Source organism: Xenopus laevis, chromosome 9_10S (genome assembly GCF_017654675.1).
Source record: "Xenopus laevis strain J_2021 chromosome 9_10S, Xenopus_laevis_v10.1, whole genome shotgun sequence".
Lineage (NCBI taxonomy): Eukaryota > Metazoa > Chordata > Amphibia > Anura > Pipidae > Xenopus > Xenopus laevis.
In genome coordinates, this window is record NC_054388.1 from 96,764,974 (window position 1) to 96,785,863 (window position 20,890).

The window sequence follows — 20,890 nt, forward strand, 5'->3', positions numbered from 1 at the left end:
TTTTCCTTTCCTGACCCTAATTTGCATATGAAAATTATGATTAATTTCGGTATTCGGCCGAATCTTTCACCAAGGATTCGGGGGTTCAGCCAAATCCCAAATAGTGGATTCAATGCATCCCTAGTTTGTAGCCAGAAGAGTAGATTAGTAGCCTTAAACCGAATAAGGATATCCCCCCCCAAGCAGTAAGGGAATACACTGTGTTCTAAACATCTCTAAAGAGCCACTGATTTACAATGCAATACAGTAAATTAAGGAGAATAAAGGATTTTATATAAGCAGTAAACACCGTACTGCTTTATATCCAAAAGGTACATCTCCCCCCCCCCTCCCAAGAAAAAAAAAAAACGTTACTTTTGTTGATGGCTCATGTTATAAGTATTAATGAGTTGATTAAACATTTGGCAACAATTGATTAGTTACAGCAGAAAAAAAAAAAAAGAAGATAATTTACTGTGAATAAGGCCTAGAGTACGGAGCATCTATTCAGGATTTAAAGGGACTTGGGGAAATGTATGCCACTAATAGGAACTAGGGGAAAATGGCTGAAATTCAAGATTATATTTATAGGCAATAAATGAATTATCACAAATAGGGAGGGGAATTGGCATTTGAGTCACTGATCCCATCTGAGCCTACAGACTTGAGAGGGATAGAAGATGGCATGTGGGAGTTTTTACAAGAGCAGACATTTTCTCCTTCGCTTCTTAACGGGAGGTGGGCACAGGACTGCTCGGATTGCTTCGTCAAACACAGTCTTCAGCCCTCGCTGTGTAAGGGCAGAGCATTCCAAGTATTTTACAGCACCTGTAGAAAGACAGATCACGTGACTTGTTAAAGGAAAGCTACTGAAGCAGTTTATTGCCAAAAGATTAGTGCAAGTGATAAACTATATGTATTCTGCAGAATGCTTTACCATACCCAAGTAAACAGCTCTAGAAGCTCTCCCTGATTGTTTAGGATAGCAGCTGCCATATTAGCTTGTTGTGACATCACTGCCTGAGTCTCTCCCTGCTCACTCATAGCTCTGGGCTCAGATTACAGCAGGGAGGGGAGGGGGAGCAGGAGCAAACTGAGCATGCTCAAGCCCTGGAAGTCTAAAGGAAAATGATACCCCCAAAATGAACACTTCAGCAACAGATAGTTTACATCATATTATAGTGGTATATTAAAGAATCTTATCAAACTGGTCTATATATTTAAGTAAATCTTGCCCTTTTACATCTCTTGCCTTGAACCACCATTTAGTGATGGTCTGTGTGCTGCCTCAGAGATCACCTGACCAGAAATACTGCAGCTCTAACTGTAACAGGAAGAAGTGTGGAAGCAAAAGACACAACTCTGTCTGTTAATTGGCTCATGTGACCTAACAAGTATGGTTTGTTGGTATGTTTGTGTGCACAGTGAATCCTACGATCCCAGGGGGCGGCCCTTATTTTTTTAAAATGGCAATTTTTATTTATGATTACCCAATGGCACATACTACTAGAAAAGTATATTATTATGAAAATGGTTTATTTACACGAAGCAGGGTTTTACATATGAGCTGTTTTATACTATATCTTTTTATAGAGACCTACATTGTTCGGGGGGTATAGTTTTCCTTTAAGCTGAAACAGGAAGTCCGATACAGAAGCCCATGTGTAAACAATAATAGGAGAATGAAATGCAGTGTTTCTTTTGACAGAGGACTCAGAGCAGCATTACTTTGAGGGTTGACTGGTGTATTTATATAGAACTTTCTGATAAAGCTTACTTAAAGGTGTGGTTCACCTTTAAGGTAACTAGTATGTAACAGTATGGCAAATTCTAAGCAACTTTTCCATTTTTTATAGTTTGATAATTATTTCCCTTTTTCTTCTGACTCTTTGCTTTCAAATGGGCGTTGCTGACCCATCTAAAAAGCAAATGCTCTGTAAGGCTACACATGTATTGTTATAGTTACTTTTTATTTCTTATCTTTCTAGTAAGCTCCTCTCCTATTCCAGTCTCTTATTCAAATCAATGCATGGTTGCTATGGTAATTTGGACCCTAGCTACCAGATTGTTTATAATGCAAATTGAAAAGCTGTTGAATAAAAAGCTAAATAACTCAAAAACCTTCAATAGAAAATGAAAACCAATTGCAAATGGTCTCAGAATATAACTCTCTACATCATACTAAAAGTTATCTTCAAGGTGAACAACCCCTTTAATTTTAGCCTTTCCTTCATCTTTAAATGGACTTACTATGGCGATGGATAAAAAAAATGCTTTAGCAGATAACCTTATTCAGCTCTAAAATGATACAAATACGATGCATCAGCCTTCTTTGGAAAAAAAGGTAATTTTCTGCCAAAAAAAGGCACAAACCAAAACCAATATGCCAAGACGCAGATCTTACCAATCTCTTTTGCCATGGCAAGTCCCTGAGGGTAGGTGATTGGTGTGAGTTTCTTTTCTTTCAACTTCTCAATAGTGTCTTTATCATCTCTCAGATCCAGTTTGGTGCCCACAAGGATAATGGGAGTGTTGGGACAATGGTGTCGCACTTCTGGGTACCACTGCACAGAAAACACAAACATTTACACCAAATGTATAAGCACCAAAACGTTAAGGGAGCCAGTTGGATTTTTAAACAGGTTAGTGCTGTAATGTCAAATGAGAACTCAACTGCAGTACACAGGTTGAATGCAAAATATGGGTAACCCATGCGTTTACTTGCCGGACGCAGGGGTAACCCTGTTCTGCCCATTTAAAGGGGAACCATAGCAAAACATTTTCTAAATGCAATCAATTAAAAATTCTGTATGGTTTATTAAATAATCAAGTTCATCTTCACTATTCCTCTCTCAGCATCTGTTTCTCTTCATTCTGTCTTCATGCAGCAGTTGGGTGTCAGATATTCATTGACAGTTAGATCCAATATATCTTATAGATCCTTTGCTAGCAGATGTATTAGAGCTCACTCTAATAACGGATTCCAGTACAAACAAAAACTGCATTTTGCACACATTCCGCATGTAGAGAGACATGATGTCTGCTGGTTATAATAGAGTGAGCTCCAATACATCTTCTAGGCAAAAGGACACCCAACTCCTCCTGCATGAAGAGAGAATGAAGAGAAACAGATGCTGAGAGGAATAGTGAAGATAAACTTGATTATTTCAGAAATGGTACAGAATTTTTAATGGACTGTATTTAGAAAGTTTCTTATTTCAGTATGAATAAGTTAATATTAAAATCTTAGTTTTCTGATGGTTCCCCTTGTAAACATCTTTGCTGTAAAATGATCTACGCCAACACCACCCAATGGCACAAAGATTAGACCCTAGAAAGTAACAAAAGGCAGCCTCTTACACCCAGAGTCTTTGTTTTGGACAATGTGTATGTAGGTCAGTGCACTGGTAACATTAATGAATGGTAGCAGCCCCTGTGGATTTATGTCACTGTCTTAAGCAACGGTTAGTTTATATCAAATTAAGTGGCATATTAAAGAATCTTATCAAACTGGTCTATATATTTAAGTAAATCTTTTTACATCTCTTGCCTTGAGCCACCATTTAGTGATGGTCTGTGTGCTGCCTCAGAGATCACCTGACCAGAAATACTGCAGCTCTAACTGTAAAAGGAAGAAGTGTGGAAGCAAAAGACACAACTCTGTCTGTTAATTGGCTCATGTGACCTAACAAGTATAGTTTGTTTGTGTGCACAGTGAATCCTACAATCCCAGGGGGTGGCCCTTATTTTTAAAATGGCAATTTTCTATTTAGGATTACCCAATGGCACATAATACTAAAAAGTATATTATGAAAATAGTTTATTTACATGAAGCAGGGTTTTACACGAGCTGTTTTATGCAATGTATTGTTGGGGGTGGGGGGGGTATGGTTTTCCTTTAAAGGGGTTGTTCACCTACCAAACACTTTTTTCAGTTCAGTTGTTTTCAGAACTGTTACAGTTTTGCAACATTTAGTGGATACATTTCTCAGCAGCATATCTGGAGTATTAGCAACTATTGTATCAATTCTAACAGCTGCCGGTAATGAAACGCATGGATTCTGCTCAGCAGGGACTATGATAAGAAATGTATCAATTTGGAACAGTTTATGGGGTCGGCGACCCCCCCTCCCAGAGCTGCTTTAGAAGGCGAAAAACTACACTTTTCACTTCAATATTAGAAAAACGGTGACACATAGAAAATAGAAAGTAATTGGAAAAAGTGGTTGTTTCATGGTGATCTATCTGAAAACTAGTTGTTCGAAGGTAAATCAACCCTTTAATACATCCCCTTCCCACTTCATGTGATATTAATATGCAGCATTTCAGAACCAACACTTACCTTAGCACGAACATTTTCAAATGACGCTGGGCTGACCAGTGAAAAGCAAATTAAGAATACATCCTGAAAAACAAAAAAAAAAAAAAAACTTTAAAAAACTGCAGATTTGGCCCTTTCCCTGCATAACAAGAGAGACATACATAAATAACAAAGAACAAGAGAGTAAAAAAAATAAAAAAAAAAGGAGAGAACATTAAAATAAAATCAATTTATGTTTTTAATTTATTTATTTTTTTACCCCCAATCAGGGTGTTATGGAGATCAAGGTGACATTTAAGCATTAATTGTGCGCCGCATGCAAGGGAAACGAGTTTTGTTCCAATTACAGCCCACACCAACAGAAGGTGCTTTGCATTTGCTGAGAATATGCCACCCACTCAGCTAGCGAAAGGGGATTTAACAAACTCACCGAAACATTGGAGGCTTTGGGGCTCGGGCTAAGGGCCTAACAGAAAATATTTAGGTTCAAATGCAGATTTTAGTCTACAAGGCTTATTTTCTGTAAGTTTCTGAACATTGTATGAAAAAAAAAAAATGAACTTTCATACACAGAATAATCAACAAGATTATGTTATAAAGCTAAAACAAAACCATAACTCAGATGAGCGGTCTCAAAGCTACAAGTGCAGAACTATCCCAGCCCAACAGTGCGGGTTCTCTGGATGCCTTTGCTACAGAACTGTCCTAAAAGATTTTCCATTAAAGGATCATAATGGAATGAACTTACGTCTATTAGTAGAGCTGGATTGAAAATAATAGGCAGTCCTAGCTTATGAAAAATGGTCATCCTTCAAGTGTTTAGCAATTCATGAAAAGCATTTCAACCCTTTCATCTGCATTCAAAAGCTTAAAGGGAACATGTCACTCTAAAAAAATTGTTTCAAATCCTATTTTGTCACGTTAGTCAAGCAAAATGAACTTTAATTAAACTGTATACATGATTTGAATCTCGTTTCCTTCTGTCTAGGAATTAATAATTATAACAAGCAGGCAGGAGCCATTTTGTGGACACTGTTATTAAAGGACCAGTAACATCAAAAAATGAAATTGTTTTAAAGTAATAAAAATATAATGCAGTGTTGCCCTGCACTAGTAAAACTGCTGTGTTTGCTTCAGAAACACTACTATAGTTTATATAAATAAGCTGCTGCGTAGCCATGTGGGCAGCTGTTCAAAGGAGAAAGGGCTCAAGTTACAAAGCAGATAGCCTCTGTAGAACATAATGTTATCTGTTATCCATTATTTATCCTGTGCCATTTAGCCGTTTTTCAATTTCTGCCATTGCTACTCAGCAGCTTGTTTATATGAACTATAGTAGAGTTTCTGAAGCAAACAGATCAGTTTTACCAGTGCAGGGCAACACTACATGATATTTTCATTACTTTAAAACACTTTTAGTTTTTGGTGTTACTGTTCCTTTAAGAAAAGCCTTGTATCATCTCAGAATCTTGTTTGTGCACCAGAATGGGGGACCAGATGTCCAGCCCCATGCACTGGTTACACAATTAAATGGTTGAGAGAGGGGGAATGTGGGGAGGGCAGTGACATCTAGTAAGTGATGAATGGAAAGTGAAAGTAGTTGTCTGCCCCGACTCAATACCTACGGTATAGAGGAGGGGCAGAAATATTTGATTGACAGCTGAGACTTTTAGATGCATTTACACCAGCTATGAATGCTTTAATAATAATAATAATAAAAAATAATTTGGATTTCATGTTTAATTTGAAAAGGACTTTTATTATACAGATTTTTATGTCTGGGTGACAGGTCCACTTTAAAGGTATTCGGTCATGATTTTTATGCTGTAGTTTTTATTTCTAAATCACACTGCAAAAAATTCACTCTTCCATATACAATTTCATTCCTAAACCAACAAGTGTATTTTTTTAGTTGTAATATTGGTGTGTAGGCGCCATCTCAGGTCATTTTGCTTGTGCATGTGCTTTCAGAAAGAGCCAGCACTTTAGGATGGAACTGCTTTCTGGCAGGCTTTTGTTTCTCCTGTTGTTTCAATGTAACTGAAAGAGTTGCAGTGGGACCTGCAACCTGCAGTTCGGCTGCTGGGGAGGCGAAGGGTGATATCACTCCAACTTGCAGTACAGCATTAAAGAGTGACTGAAGTTTATCAGAGAACAAGTCACATGACTGGGGGCACCTGGGAAACTGACAAAATTTCTACCCACATATCAGATTTCAAAATTAAATTTTCAAAAGAGCAAACAGTTCTTTGCATAACGGGTTTCAGTGCAGAACTCTGCTGAAGTAGCACTATTAACTGATGCATTTTGAAAAGAACATGTTTTCCTATGACCGTATCCCATTAAGTTTTCTCTAATGCAAATAAGTGCCCTATAGCCCTACTGAAACCTGAATGGCTGTCCTTATTTCTACGCAGCAGCTTATTTGTTTAAACTATATTAGAGTTTAGGACAACATGCATTTAAAAACTCAATAGGAACGAATAGAAAGCGAGCAAGTTTTTTTTCTGGTGAGTTGTAATCTCACATTTTGATAAATCTGCCCCTAAATGTATGCCATAGACATGTTGAAAACCACACAAAATTTCTTACAATTTTATAGGCATGGGTATGTCCACCTTAAAACATCTGCTTTCATCCCAATTAATACATCTACAGATATGGGAGATAGCATTTCGATGCTATCTCCAAGAAAGATTGTTCATTTCAATAGACACGTGTAGAGCTGAATAGTCAGATATACAGGTAGAAACAATAGAATTCTACCTGTATCTGACGATTCAGCACTAACAATGGACGATGTTTGGGTGCCTTCAAAGGCACCCGATCAAAATTTTCCGTCCAGCCCGAACGACCGATATTCAAGTAGTCTGCCGATATCGGTCGGCTCTTTGAATGGTTGAATGTATGGGAGTTTAGGGGGAGTTTTTAAAAACTCACATGAATTTGAAATTCGGCCTTTGATAAATGTGCCTCCAAGACTCTGGCAATAGGAAATTTCCAGAATTTTACCATATAAAGGGATTTTTTAAATACAGCTAATAATAATTCAGGAGGTCCAGGAGGGAAGGTTGTAAGTAATAACAAATCAGGTATTTACCGTTTGAGGGTAAGACAACGGACGCAATCTGTCGTAGTCCTCCTGTCCAGCTGTATCCCACAAGCCCAAATTAACTGGCTTTCCATCCACCATAACATTGGCGGAATAGTTGTCGAATCTAGAATTAAGAAAGCAAGGAAAGCATGGTTTTCATCTGAGCAGTAACATGAGACTGTTGCAGTCTCTCTTTTTATTTCTAAGCAGACGGAACAAAGGACGTTTCCCTTTGTTTATTTTCTACATAGAAAACGAGGAAGCGAAAAAAAAAAAATAGGTATTTGCAGTGCTTAGAAAAATACTATAACGATCAAGTTTGAATTATTAAACCAAAAGCCTCTACAGGCCCCATACAGGTTGTGTTACATAAGAATGTATTCTCATTCCCAGTTTCCCAGGTACTGAAAGAAGGAAAAGAAAGTGCCCATTAGCAAATGCCCTCCTTCTAAATGGCCATTTAAGGGAAGGTAAGTGAACGCTTAATGCTAATTAACGGATTATCCTTTAAGCTCACTGTGTAGGGACAGATACTGAGCAGCTATACACCTACTGCCAATACATTTTATGGGGGCATTTATATCAGTAGTCTCTTTAAACTAACTAAAAGGGTATTTAGGATACTCCCTTTCAAACATCCTCCACTGAGGAATTTGAAGCATTCAGGGGACATCTAGATTAATTGGAACAATTTTAGGAATTTAAAGCTGTTAAACATCTTTGCAAGACCAAGAACATGCACGTGCTCAGTGTGGTCTGGGCTCCTTAGGGATCATCATAAATGATCAGCACAACACAACAAGTCAAATAATATCTGCCATAGAAGCAGATAAAGCAAGACTGATTAATAATAAACTGCACTGGGTCCTGTATTGTCATGTAATCTAATGTGGATTTTATAGTTTTTGTATTGTTTAATACAAACTTTCTCCAACTATGCAGAACCAGTGGCTGCAGCAAAATAATCCTTCAATGACAATCCCAGTTTATCTGTTTAAATCTGGCTCCATGATCTTTGTCCCTGCAGCTGGAGTTGGAAACATTAAAGGGGATGTAAAGGCAAAATAGAATTCAATACAACTCTCTACACAGTTGGTAAATTCTCAAACAAACAAAGCTGCTTGAGTTCTGCACAGTTGCACAGCAGTTAGGGACCGTCTGAAGTTCCTATCCACAGCAGTCAGAGCAAGTAAATAAAGGGAATTTCACTGCATAGTCTGATTTATTATAAAAAACAGTACACATTTTTTTAATTCGAGTATATTGGAGATAGTTTATTTTTCATTAAAGAAAGCAAAAATGGGATTTTATTTATTTGCCCTTACACCCTCTTTAAGCAACACACATAGCGAGAGGTCTTCCACGGGCAATTGCCTATCCTTTTGGGTGACAAAACACCTGAAATAAATTCCTTTTAAAGGAACAGTAATATCAAAATATACTACGATAAGAAAACACCAACACATATTAAACTTTAAAATCTCAAAGTCTTTATTTAGAAATAACTTACCGAATCTCCGCTTGCGCTACTCTTCAGAAAAGGTGATCGGGTGATCCATTTTGCGGCGCTCGATTTCTCCTCACTGCCTTCTTTATAGGAGATAGCCAGGGAGGAGAAATAGAGCGCCGCAAGATGGATCGTCGCCCTGTCGCCTTTGTGTCGTGTTTTTTTTTTTTTTTTATTCGTGGAATACAAGCGAATATTTTTTAAAGAAATGTTGATGCTACTGGTGCTTTAACGTAGAAGAATTGGGATCACCACATGTAAAGCACTTGGCTAGATTATGTGTAATTTGGGTAAAATGCCTTCTGCCCCACATCACCCAGGAATGACAAAGCCCATTCTGTTACTGTCTGTTATTTTAATGGAAGCATACACCTTGAGCAATCAGATGTTTCAATAATCTGTGTTTAACAGATGGAAATGTTTTATACTGTGGAATGTAGCACTATTTAAAAAAGGCAAAAATGCAGAGGGAAGAGGTCTGTGGTGCTTTGTAACCAGTGTGTGGATAGGAAAGGCCTCTCCAAGATGCAAATGTGGATAATTTAAGACACACCCACATGACTGAAACGAGTCATGCCCCAGAGACTCAATCTGGGAATTCTGCCTGGATGTTCATGTCACAACCTTCCACAGCACAGAGCATCAGGCTGCAAGAAAGAGAGCTTCAAGCCTGAAATACACTGCATTCATTATGCTTAAATTGGTAATATATGAATATACTACTAACCCTTTGACAATAAGTGCATGAACATAAATGTACACAAAGAGCAGCGCTCAGCACCCATGCACACTTTCCCTGCTGTCAGCTACACCATCCCACATAAAGGGCTCTAAAAATAAAACTGCTTAAATTACCATATAGATTAGAGGAGACCCAATAGTAGTACTGCAGTAGCCAAAATAATTATAAACGTAAAAAAAAATCTTTATTAGGACATGTACAGCCTAACACGTTTCATGCCAAATGGGCACTTAATTCGGCACGAAACTCGTTAGGCTGTACGTGTCCTTCTAAAGATTTTTTTTTTTGGCTACTGCATTAATACTTTTGGGTCTCCTCTAATCTATATTGTAATTTTTGAATTTTGGTTAGCCTTGGACTGGGGGTCTTTTTGATGAGACCTTAATATTATTATCATTCTTTAAGACTTTGCTTTTTCATTCAATTCCAGGAACAGGCCCACACACACACACACACACCAATTTTCTTTATTCATTTGTATAAAGAAAAAGAGTGATTTGGGGACCCCTGGAGATACCTAGTCCCACTTGCTGTGACTAATCCCTAACTGCACAATGTCGCTTTCCCTCCAGACAACCGTTTTTACTTTGCCTTCAACCCAATAAAATAATTTGGTTGTCCTGTAGCACCGCTCCGCCCCATTATGAACTACATAAAAAAAGAAATGATCCAGAAGCAAATAAAAAGGTAGCATCACTGTGGAGAAATTGGGGTGGTTTCTGATTTCAGGCATGTACACGTGCCTATATTGCAGTAGCACCTTTATTCAGCAATACCTCATTGCCCAAATCTAATGTAGTTATGAGAGCAAGAATCTGTTTGGTCATGCCGACAACCTTGCATACCAGCGTACTGTAAAAACTGCTGAATGCAAGTGCTGACATGCTATCAGAGCAAGAAAATAACTACCTTGGCTAAAAGGAAAACATTAAATATAAAGAGTCGTGCATTTAAAATGAAGAATTGCAAATTGATACTTACACAGTTGGGATGTATTCCCCAGGAAAAGCATTGGTAGTGTAACTGATCAGCAAGCATGTTTTACCTACAGCCCTATAGGGGGAAAAAATAAAACATTTATTATTCAGTTGCCTCTTTTTGCTGCTCTTTTAACATTCAGATAACCAGATATATAATATAATTTGTTTAGCCTGGGGCTGCTTTTGCAGTACAGTGGCAATACCAACCAAGTATCCAACACAACTAAACCTCCTCTCTGAAATAAGACTTTAGTGAGAAAGATTTAAGGGTAAGGGCACATGGGCAGATTCGGGGAGATTAGTCGCCACAGCTACAATTTTCTTCTTCGGGGCGACAATCTCCCCTCCCCCAACTTCGGAAGACGAAGCGCCGCGAGTGCCATCCCACTGGCGGTTTTTCATTCTAGCTGGGGGGGGGGAAGAGAAGACAGTTCAGGGAGATTGTCGCCCCGAGGAAGAGAAAATTTGTCGGGGCGACTAATCTCCCTGTTTCTCTTCACCCTGTCTTCATGCAGGAGTGTCAGATATTCAACAGTTAGATCCAATATATCTTATAGGGGGGCTCATTTTGCCTAGAAGATGTATCAGAGCTCACTCCATTAAAAGCACCAGACATGTCTCTCTACATGCAGAATTTGTGCAAAGGGCGCTATTTTGTTAGATTTTGTTTATACTGGAATTATGATTTTGAGTGAGCTCTAATACATCTGCTAGGAAAGGAGCCCCCTATAAGATATATTGTATCTAACCGTCGATGAATATCTGACACCCAACTCCTACATGCAGACAGAATGAAGAGAAACAGATGCTGAGAGAGGGAAAGTGAACATAAACTTGATTATTTCAGAAACGATGCAGAATACTTAATTGATTGTATTTAGAAAGCTTCTTATTTTAGTATGATGAAGCTTATATTTAACTTTCATTTTTGCGATAGTTCCACTTTAATCTACTGGTAGGGATCCAAAAATAGGTTCCTGATCTGCATATTGTGGGTCACCGTGATTCCCTTGAAAATAGTAAAATGTCTACATACATAAAATGTCTACATACAGAATATAAATTTAACAGAAATAAAGTGTAAAATTGGTTCTTAAATAGTTTTGGATAAGTTCCTTGTCACACTTTGCATTCAAACACACAGGACCAATTATTATTATGATGATTTTTAGTCCATGTGTGTGGTCCCTTATATCAAGCAATGGGACAGAATAATGTTTGAGGCAATAACATCACAGTCAACTAGCTAAGTGAGAAAGTCAAACCAATATCAGACATGGCAAATGTATGGGGTCATTGACCTGGCAAACGGTGAGACAATTTGAAATCCTTAGCCATTCATGCATGTGGCCATTTCTAGACCTGCACACGTGAAGCCAGCTAAATATGTTACATATTAAGGTTGAATAAATTCTCTTTTATTAATACATTCTGTCCTGTAATTGAACAGAGAAACCCCCTGAAATGTTTACAATACATAACAAAATTTTCCTTTACACTTAAAAATGTACTTCCTTTTAAAATAGGAAAATAAGGAATGGCTCGTGTCGGAGTAATATGATCCTATACATGCCTTTCAGGTTCATCTCATATGTTCCATGTTTGTACAATGTCAGTTTTGTTTTTATAAATAACAGGTGACATTCTACAGATCACAGAGATTAAAGGGATTTACCAATATACAATCTATTTATTTGCGCCCATAAACAATACACAAAGATTAGAGAAAGTATAATTTACGTTTCACTGCCACATAATTTGAGCGATACTAATCGGACACTTTCATTCTAGTCTATGGAGGGGTTTTGTTTTTTTTATTGTGATGCTGCAGGTCTTCAAACTAGAAATTGTTTCAGTAGCAAAACATGGAGAGTTCAGTTGGAGTGAAAAATCTTTCCACAAACAAAGTTATGAAAAGAAAAAACAATATCCTAATCTTTCAGCCTCCAAAACATGGTCCTAATGGAGGGTGCCTAGTTAATTTTTAAATTGTTTGTATAGAATGGAAAAAAAAACCACCAAGACATATGCGACTTTAAAATCGCAAAGTCTTTGTTAAAACATAACTTACCGAAACTTCGCTTGCACTCCTCTTCTGAAAAGGCAACAGGGCGACGATCCATCATGTGACGCTCGATTTCTCCTCCCTGCCTTCTATAGGAGATAGCCAGAGTGGAGAAATCGAGGGCCGCACTATGGATCGACGCCCTGTCGGCTTTTCTGAAGAGGAGCGCAAGCGGAGTTTTGATAAGTTAATTTTTAATAAAGACGATTTTAAAGTTACATATGGCTTTGCGGGTTTTTTTCGTTCTATACAAACTATTTAAAAAAAAAAAAAAAAAAAAGACGTTACTGGTCCTTTAATTAGCCCCTTCCATCTCAAACAAACACGAATACCACCTTCAAGCCTAGAGTAGCATAGCGTAGCTATTTCTAAATGAAATCATTTTAATTGTTGACAATTCTCCACTGGTCTAATTCTGAATACTGTGTATTCATTGAGAACTTGGCTGTGAGGACAAAGTATAACTTTATAATATAGATTACATCATTGTTTTTTTTCCCCATGTTTAAAAAGGCAAATAACCTTTATTATTAGGAAAACTAGTTATATTACTCCTTTAACTTGTATTCTCCAGGAGAATCTGATAATAAGTAAGTAAATGAGTACAAAGTATAAGTACAAAGTTAAAATGAATATTCTCATGTAGTCAAACATCTATAGGAGGGTGAGTTTTAGCTGATGTCAAATATACAGCCTGCAGATGACATGGCCTTATATAATACACAGAAGCTATGAATATCTTGTAAATTCTATCCTTATAAACGGTGAGTTCTCATGTCATCAGTTATAAACCGTGAGTTCTGATGTCATTTCTGTCACGTGACGCGCTGAAATTTGTGTATTATAATAAATAAAGTACACCCAGTTGCAAGATATAAGGATATTATAAGTTACCTCGGAGTTCCATGACCTGTATAAAAACCACTCGGCCTTCGGCCTCGTGTTTTTATATGGTCCTGAAACTCCTCAGTAACTTATAATATCCTTATATTTTACAAGAGGGGGTACTTTATTCACTATATAAACTACAATGTCATTAGAACAAAGTGAGCTGCTCAGCTGCATTTCTTCAGCGCCGTATAACCCAGCTGTAGCATTTTGCAGTGGAATTTAGACTTCCAGCACAGCACATATTCTCCAGAGAAACAGACTGAAAAAATCTAACAGGAAGAAAATGGCTGAGCTAAAACAGATTCTATAATGATCTTCTATTGCGCAGGAAAAAATTAGCTATTAGTGGGTTAAGAATAGTCCTCCATCCTTATCAGAGAAAGATAATATATTAGCATGTTATGTTGTTCATATAACAAAACAAAGATATGCTCAGGCAGCAACAAACAGTTACTTTGAATGTGTTTACGGACAAAAGAGGTTACAATCATTAATTTGAACATAATATTATATATGAACTCACACACAAATATATAGATTTATTTGATATAACCTTTATTGTTCTATCAGCTGGAGAGAATTAAAATTATGCTGCCTGAATAGAGCACGAATAGACTACGGAGATTAGTCGCCAGATGACAAATCTCCTCTTCTTTGCGGCAACTAATCTCCCCGGTCTGCTTCCGCCAGCTAAAATGTAAATGGACTGGGGGCAGGCACTCTGAGCGCTTCGTTTTCCAAACTTGCCCATAACTGCCTCAGGAGGAAACATTCGGGTGACTTCGGAAGACGAAGAGCTCAGAGTGCCTGCCCCCAGACGATTTTCATTTTAGCCGGCGGAAGGCAGATCAGGGAGATTAGTCGCCGTTTAGAAGAGATTTGCCGCCTATCCACAAATCCCCCCCGAATCTGCCATGTGACCAAATAGTACGCGCCACTGCACAGATTTCAGATATATTACTTCCTGCAAAGGCCTTATTACCTCCAAACACATTTATACTTCCAACTGCAACAAATCCATCAGAGTGCAGGCAAAGGATTTAGGCACAATCCATTAAACTCTCTCTTTAATGGTCTACCTTAAGCATTCCCCCTACAAAAACAATAAGGTACAGTAAATTCAATTAAATTCACTAGACCTGGCCGCACTGGGGAATACTTAAATACAGGTGTGGGATCCATCATCCAGAAACCGGTTATCCAGAAAGTATCGAATTATAGGAAGGTTGTCTCCCGTATACTCCATTTTATCAAAATATTTGAAATTTTTAAAAAGTTTTTCTTTTTTCTTTGTAATAATAAAACAATACCGTGTACTTAGTCCAAACTAAGATATGGTTAATCCTTATTGAAGGCAAAAAAATAATTGTAAATGTTTAAATGATTTTTTAACATGAAGATCAGATTTACAGAAAGATCCTTTATCTGGAATACCCCAGCATTCTGGATAACAGGTCCCATAACTGTACAACACAGGAGATGACTGTATGCGCAGCACAAGACAGGGTAACCTACCTAAGAAAAAAGTACACAAAGTATACTAGGGGTTGACATCCCTCTGTATCATGTTAAACATAACCATGCACCTACTGCAAGTACAGTAAATGGTAAAAAAAAAAAAAAAACAAGTTGCCCGTCAGCATTTAACATGGGACGGCTATTACAGTAAATCGCTGCGCCATTTAGAGCAGCATATCAGGATTGCAAAGTGATTCAGGCAAATTCTCATCAGGCTTATACATTATATATGTGAAAGGCATTCCTATTGCTCACGTGTAAAAATCACAGGGGAGCAAAGCAATTGTGAAGAAACCGCACTGCATTTTAATTGTGCAACTGGGAAAACTGATGCTTGTATCTGCTTTGTCCTTAATAGTCTGAATGATTGATATGGCATTTTAAAATAGCCCCTAATGTGCCACAAGAGTGATCTGTAACTCTCTGCCACCTTCTATTCCATAACTATCAAATAGAAGCGCTATGGTGCCAAGTGGAGCGCAGAGTGATGGTCATGCAATAAGTGTGGCAGAATTCCAGATGGAGTCACGTTTATAACACTGAATAACGATTTAAAGGGGTGGTTCGCCTACAAACAATTTATTTCTGGTGAACCGCCTGAAACCAACTAAACTGAATAAAGACCTTTTCCAATTACTTTCTATTTGTGACTGGTTTTCTAATATAGAAGTGTCAAGTTTCATTACCGCAGCTGTTAGAACTGATACAATAGTTGCTAATATTCCACAGATACTGCTGAGAAATGTATCAATTAAATGTAGAAAATTGTAACAGTTCAGATGCTCCTGGATCACTGAGCTGCCAGACTGAAACACTAGAGACAAGAACACTTGCGCACCTGTTGGGTAAAAATGTTATCCCCAACCAAAGGTGCCCGCACCTTTGGTTTGGTCCCAAACCAAAATATAATAAAGAGGCCCACATAACACAGAAACCCCTAATATAGCCATCACAGTTACCCGTTTCTTTAAAAAGTATAAATAAATGCCTTTTTATATGCTGAAATCCAGCTGTTTAACAGTTCATCATTTGAAATCCTGGCAGGGAAGGAGGGACTAAACACTGATATTATAAATTTTGACAACTTCTCCACAGCTTACATACAGAATGCAGGAACTACATAACCCACAATGCATTGCACTGGGATGTTCCTTTCCTTATTGAAATCACGTGTGCAGGGAATTGTGGGGTTTGGAGGATGCAGGCTGAGGACAGTTGGCTGTTGATACAAAGTAACAGTAGTCAGACAGCTCAGCAAAGTAGTCAGAAAGACCAGCAGGAGAGCAAGAGGCTGGGCTTAGGGAACTGTCAGAAACCATTAAAAATCATGAAATGTCTGCATATTCTTTTAATTGATGTATATTGCAAAGTTACTTAAAATTATGCTTAAGTTATGTTTTTGTGGAGTTCCCCTTTAAACTTCCATTTTGGAAAATGGTAAAAAATAAAATATCCTATGCATGTTTACCACTTGTGCTACCCTAGGAGACGCTCGGTGCAGGCAAATTCATGTGACCAAGGCATTTCTGGTACATGTACCCTACATTTTAACTGATGCAAAGACATTCAACAATACCATTTTGTACTACATGAATGCCTCATTTGATGCTGGGACTATACAATAATATTCTCAACGGCAAATTTGCTCTGTCAATCACATAACAAAGCCCAGGACAAAGATACCCTAGTCAGTAGAAAGATAACAGCACAAACATACAGCAGATCTGTGTTCTTATACATACAAGAACATCTGCAAACTGAAAGATTTGACGTGCAAAACTCCCTGCTGTTTGAATACGTTGAAACCTCAATTTTACATGCCCTGATTTTAAGTTTCCCCTGATTTTACATCATTTTTGTCATCCCACTTATATACAGGTATAGGATCTGTTATCTGGAAACCCATTATCTACAAAGCTTCTATATTACTGCCATAGACTCCATTATAATCACATAATCCAAATTTCTAAAAATAATTTCCTTTTACTCTGTAGTAATAAAACAGCATTTTCTACTTGATCCCAACTAAGATATAATCAATCCTTATTGGAAGCAAACCCAGCCTATTGGGCTTATTTAATGTTTACATGGTTTTCTAGTAGACTTAAAGGGATACATGTCACATGACTGGGGCCGCTGGGAAACGGACAATATGTCTAGCCCCATGTCAGATTTCAAAATTCAATATAAAAAAAAATCTTTTTGCTCTTTTGAGAAATGGATTTCAGTGCAGTATTCTGCTGGAGCAGCACTATTAACTGATGCTTTTTGGGGGAAAAAACATGTTTTTCCATGACAGTATCCCTTTAAGGTATGAATATCCAAATCACGGAAAGACTCCTTATCTGGAAAACCCCAGGACCCAAGCATTCTGGATAACAGGTCCTATACCTGTATTATGTACAATACATTTCCTTGATTTTACATTTTCCTGGTATTTACAACATTTTTTCATGTCCCTGAAAATGTAAAATGGGGTTTCTACTGCATATCTAACCATGAAGTGGGGAATATCACCAGGTCTATAATTATACTGTAATTTCTCCTACCGCACACCTGTAGTTCACCAATCCTGCAACTGGTGGTGCGTTTCTTCCGTTGACCCGGCCAGGTCCCTTAGCAACGAATGTGTATAGAAAACGGATCCGCACACACTGGTTAATGCAATCGGGGAGTATCCCCTTTCATTCAGCCACCAAACATTCAACGTTTGGGGGGGGACACCCACCCTTCATCAGCAGACACCCACCCTTCATCAGCATTACGTTTTGGGGGGGGGGAACACCCACCCTTCATCAGCTAATGCTGATGAAGGGTGGGTGTTCCCCTCCCCGAAACGTTGAATGTTTGGTGGCTGAATAAAAGGGGATACTCCCCGACTGCATTAACCAGTGTGTGTGCGGATCCGTTTTCTATACACACTATAATTATGCTGACCATATTCACACATATGCTACAGAATGCTGCAGCTGAACAGAGCCTATTACAAGGCAAATACATTTTGGCACTTGTTATTGTGATTACTGAGGAGGATACACACATTGCCCCGGGGATAGGAGGACTCTTCTTCCCTTACAGCAGGAAGCATCATTGCAGAACATGTTCCATGCTGTTGCTATAGCCTCAGGGCACTGAAATCCAAGAATGTAAATGAGCCCCTACATGTTTTGCACAATTTTCTATGTAAGTATGCTGGGGAGGGGGGTTAGACAATCTCTAGTGGGCCAGTGCATGGGCAGATGAGGAAGTGAAGAGGATTGGCAACTGGGCTTCACTTCCTGGTGTTACAAATGAAACAATGGAATGGTGGCCGCACATCTGTACGGTATCACTCATGGTGTCTCTCTCTATTTACTCCTGGAGCTGATCAACCAGATACTGAAGAGCACTGGTCAGTTTCTAGACTCATTATATAGTGAATAAAGTACCCCCTCTTGTAAAATATAAGCATATTATAAGTTACCGAGGAGTTTCATGACCATATAAAAACACGAGGCCGAAGGCTAAGGTAACTTATAATATCCTCATAGTTTGCAACAGGGGGTACTTAATTATAATACACAAGTTTCAGCGAGTCATGTGACAAAGACATCAGAACTCACCGTTTATAACTGATGACATCAGAACTCACCGTTTCTAACTGACCAAAGGCTGAGTGTTTTAATACAGGTCATGGAACTCCGAGGTAACTTCTAATATCCTCATAGTTAATCACATTTACTTTACAGTGCTACGCAATATGTTGGCGCTATATAAATACATGTTAATAATAATAGTTTGCAACAGGGGTTACTTTATTCTAATACACAAGTTTCAGTGAGTCACGTGACAGAAATGACATCAGAACTCACCGTTTATAAGGATATGATTTACAGGATATTCGTGGCTTTTATTATAAATATACATTTCTTTTTCTACAGATTAATAAAATGACCACGGAGGATAGAGGAGTATAGGCCCAAATAGCATCAATTCTACACATTATTTGTACTTTAATTTAAAATGGTGGTTAACTTTTAGTATATTATAGAATGGACAATTCTAAGCATCTTTGGTCATCATTAACTATAGTTTATACATTATTCCCCTTCTTCCTCTGACTCTTTCCAGCTTTCAAATGGGGGTCGCAGACCCCATTTATAAACAAATACTCTGTAAGGCTACACATGTATTACTCATCTTTCTATTTAAGCCTCTCTCCTATTCATAATCTAGTGTCTCATTCAAATCAATGCATGGTTGCTTGGGGGATTTAGACCCTAGCAACCAGACTGCAGAAACTGCAAACTGGAGAGCCGCTGAATAAAAATAACTCAAAAACTACAAATAAAAAACCAATGGCAAATTGTCTCAGAATATCCCTCTCTACATCATTGTAAAAGTCAGTTTAAATGTGAACAACGCCTTTAAGTAACAGATTTACACTACACGACAAACATGAACTTTTGTGGCAGGCCCTCCAGCTCCAACATCCAGAAAACTGCAGGAGGGCAGCAGACTGGATACATTCACTCCCATTTCACTAAATCCAAACTATTCCCAAATACTCCAAATGAATATTGTAGCAGAGACCAGCGCAAACATTGTAGAGGTAATCGGATGCTGTGAACTACAGCTCCCGACATGCCCCGCGAGCCGAGTAGTCCCCAGCAGCAGGCGCGCGCTATGAGGCTGCCATGACAGAAAACTAAAAATCCCGTAGCAGGAGATTAACCATCCCTACGGGCCAGACACATTGCGATACACGTCCCCCAGCCATTCCAATGGAAGAATGAGCGATAGAAATACGTCACTTACCCGTCTCCCACCACCACACATTTAATGGCCTGCATGGCAGCGAATCTCCCGGCAGCCCCGGGCGCAAAAACAGATAAAGAAAGCTGTGAGGATGAGCCAGGCCGCGAATGGGCTACAGTAACCCAGTACAATTCTCCCTCGCTAGCACCGGCTCTATCTCCTTTGCTCTCCCTTCAGCGTCTATGAGGAAAAATATACTGCAGCCAGCGCCCGACAAAATCAACTCCTCCGCGAGATAACAGGAAGCGATATCGCCTGCGTCACTTCCGGCCTCGCCTCGATAGCCCGCGGGAGCGACCGAGGCGCGCCCAGTATTCGGAAGCGCGCACTGGGTGACGTCACCCTTTAGCTTTTCTGTATACTGTACCTCCCAAACATTTTGGAAATAAAAAGAGGGACCCCCGGCGTAGTTGCCCTAATTCATTTTATAAAATTTGGCAGGTAGATGAAAGTTTGAACATATTTCTGTTTTGTTTTTTTTTTCCAGTTATTACAGTTTTGCTAATGAAGTTGAATTGCGACAGGGCGAAGATCCATCGTGCGGCGCTCGATTTCTCCTCCCTGGCTATCTCCTATAGAAGGCAGGGAGGAGAAATTGAGCACCGCACAATGGATCGTTGCCCTGTCCCTAGGGTTGCCATCTGGTCGGTGTGTTTAGTGTTGCCACCCGGCCAGTAAAACACCAGCCAAGGCCGGTATTACAAATTTACCGGCAATGTAGCTGCCAGTAAATTTGTAATACACCTAAAAAAAGTGTTCCGCCCCCCAGCCTGCTCAAAACTAACCTTTTTTCCTCGGCTTCTTGCCAAACACGCACATTGGCTCCGCCCCCTTTGACGGCACAACCCGCCCAGCCAATAGCACATCATGGCCCGCCCCTTCAGCGGAACAACCCGCCCCTTTAGTGTCACAACCTGCCCTTTTAACCCGGCCCCCTCCACCTGCCGGTGAAGATTTTTTTTAAAAGGTGGTCAGTGGGTGTTACCGGCCTGGCAG

General features: G+C 38.9%; 1 protein-coding gene across 2 annotated transcripts; it reads right to left on the bottom strand.

Moving 5' to 3' along the window:
* Window positions 1-359: 359 nt before the first annotated feature.
* Window positions 360-20,180, bottom strand: rac3.S (Rac family small GTPase 3 S homeolog). Of its 2 annotated transcripts, XM_018237398.2 has the most exons (7): window positions 19,895-20,180; window positions 10,625-10,696; window positions 7,401-7,518; window positions 4,731-4,766; window positions 4,322-4,384; window positions 2,384-2,543; window positions 360-807 (listed from the first exon to the last, which is right to left on the bottom strand). In XM_018237398.2, the coding sequence occupies exons 1-7, from the start codon at window positions 19,927-19,929 to the stop codon at window positions 677-679; spliced, it is 615 nt and encodes a 204-aa protein (XP_018092887.1). In that variant the 5' UTR covers window positions 19,930-20,180; the 3' UTR covers window positions 360-676.
* Window positions 20,181-20,890: the final 710 nt, after the last annotated feature.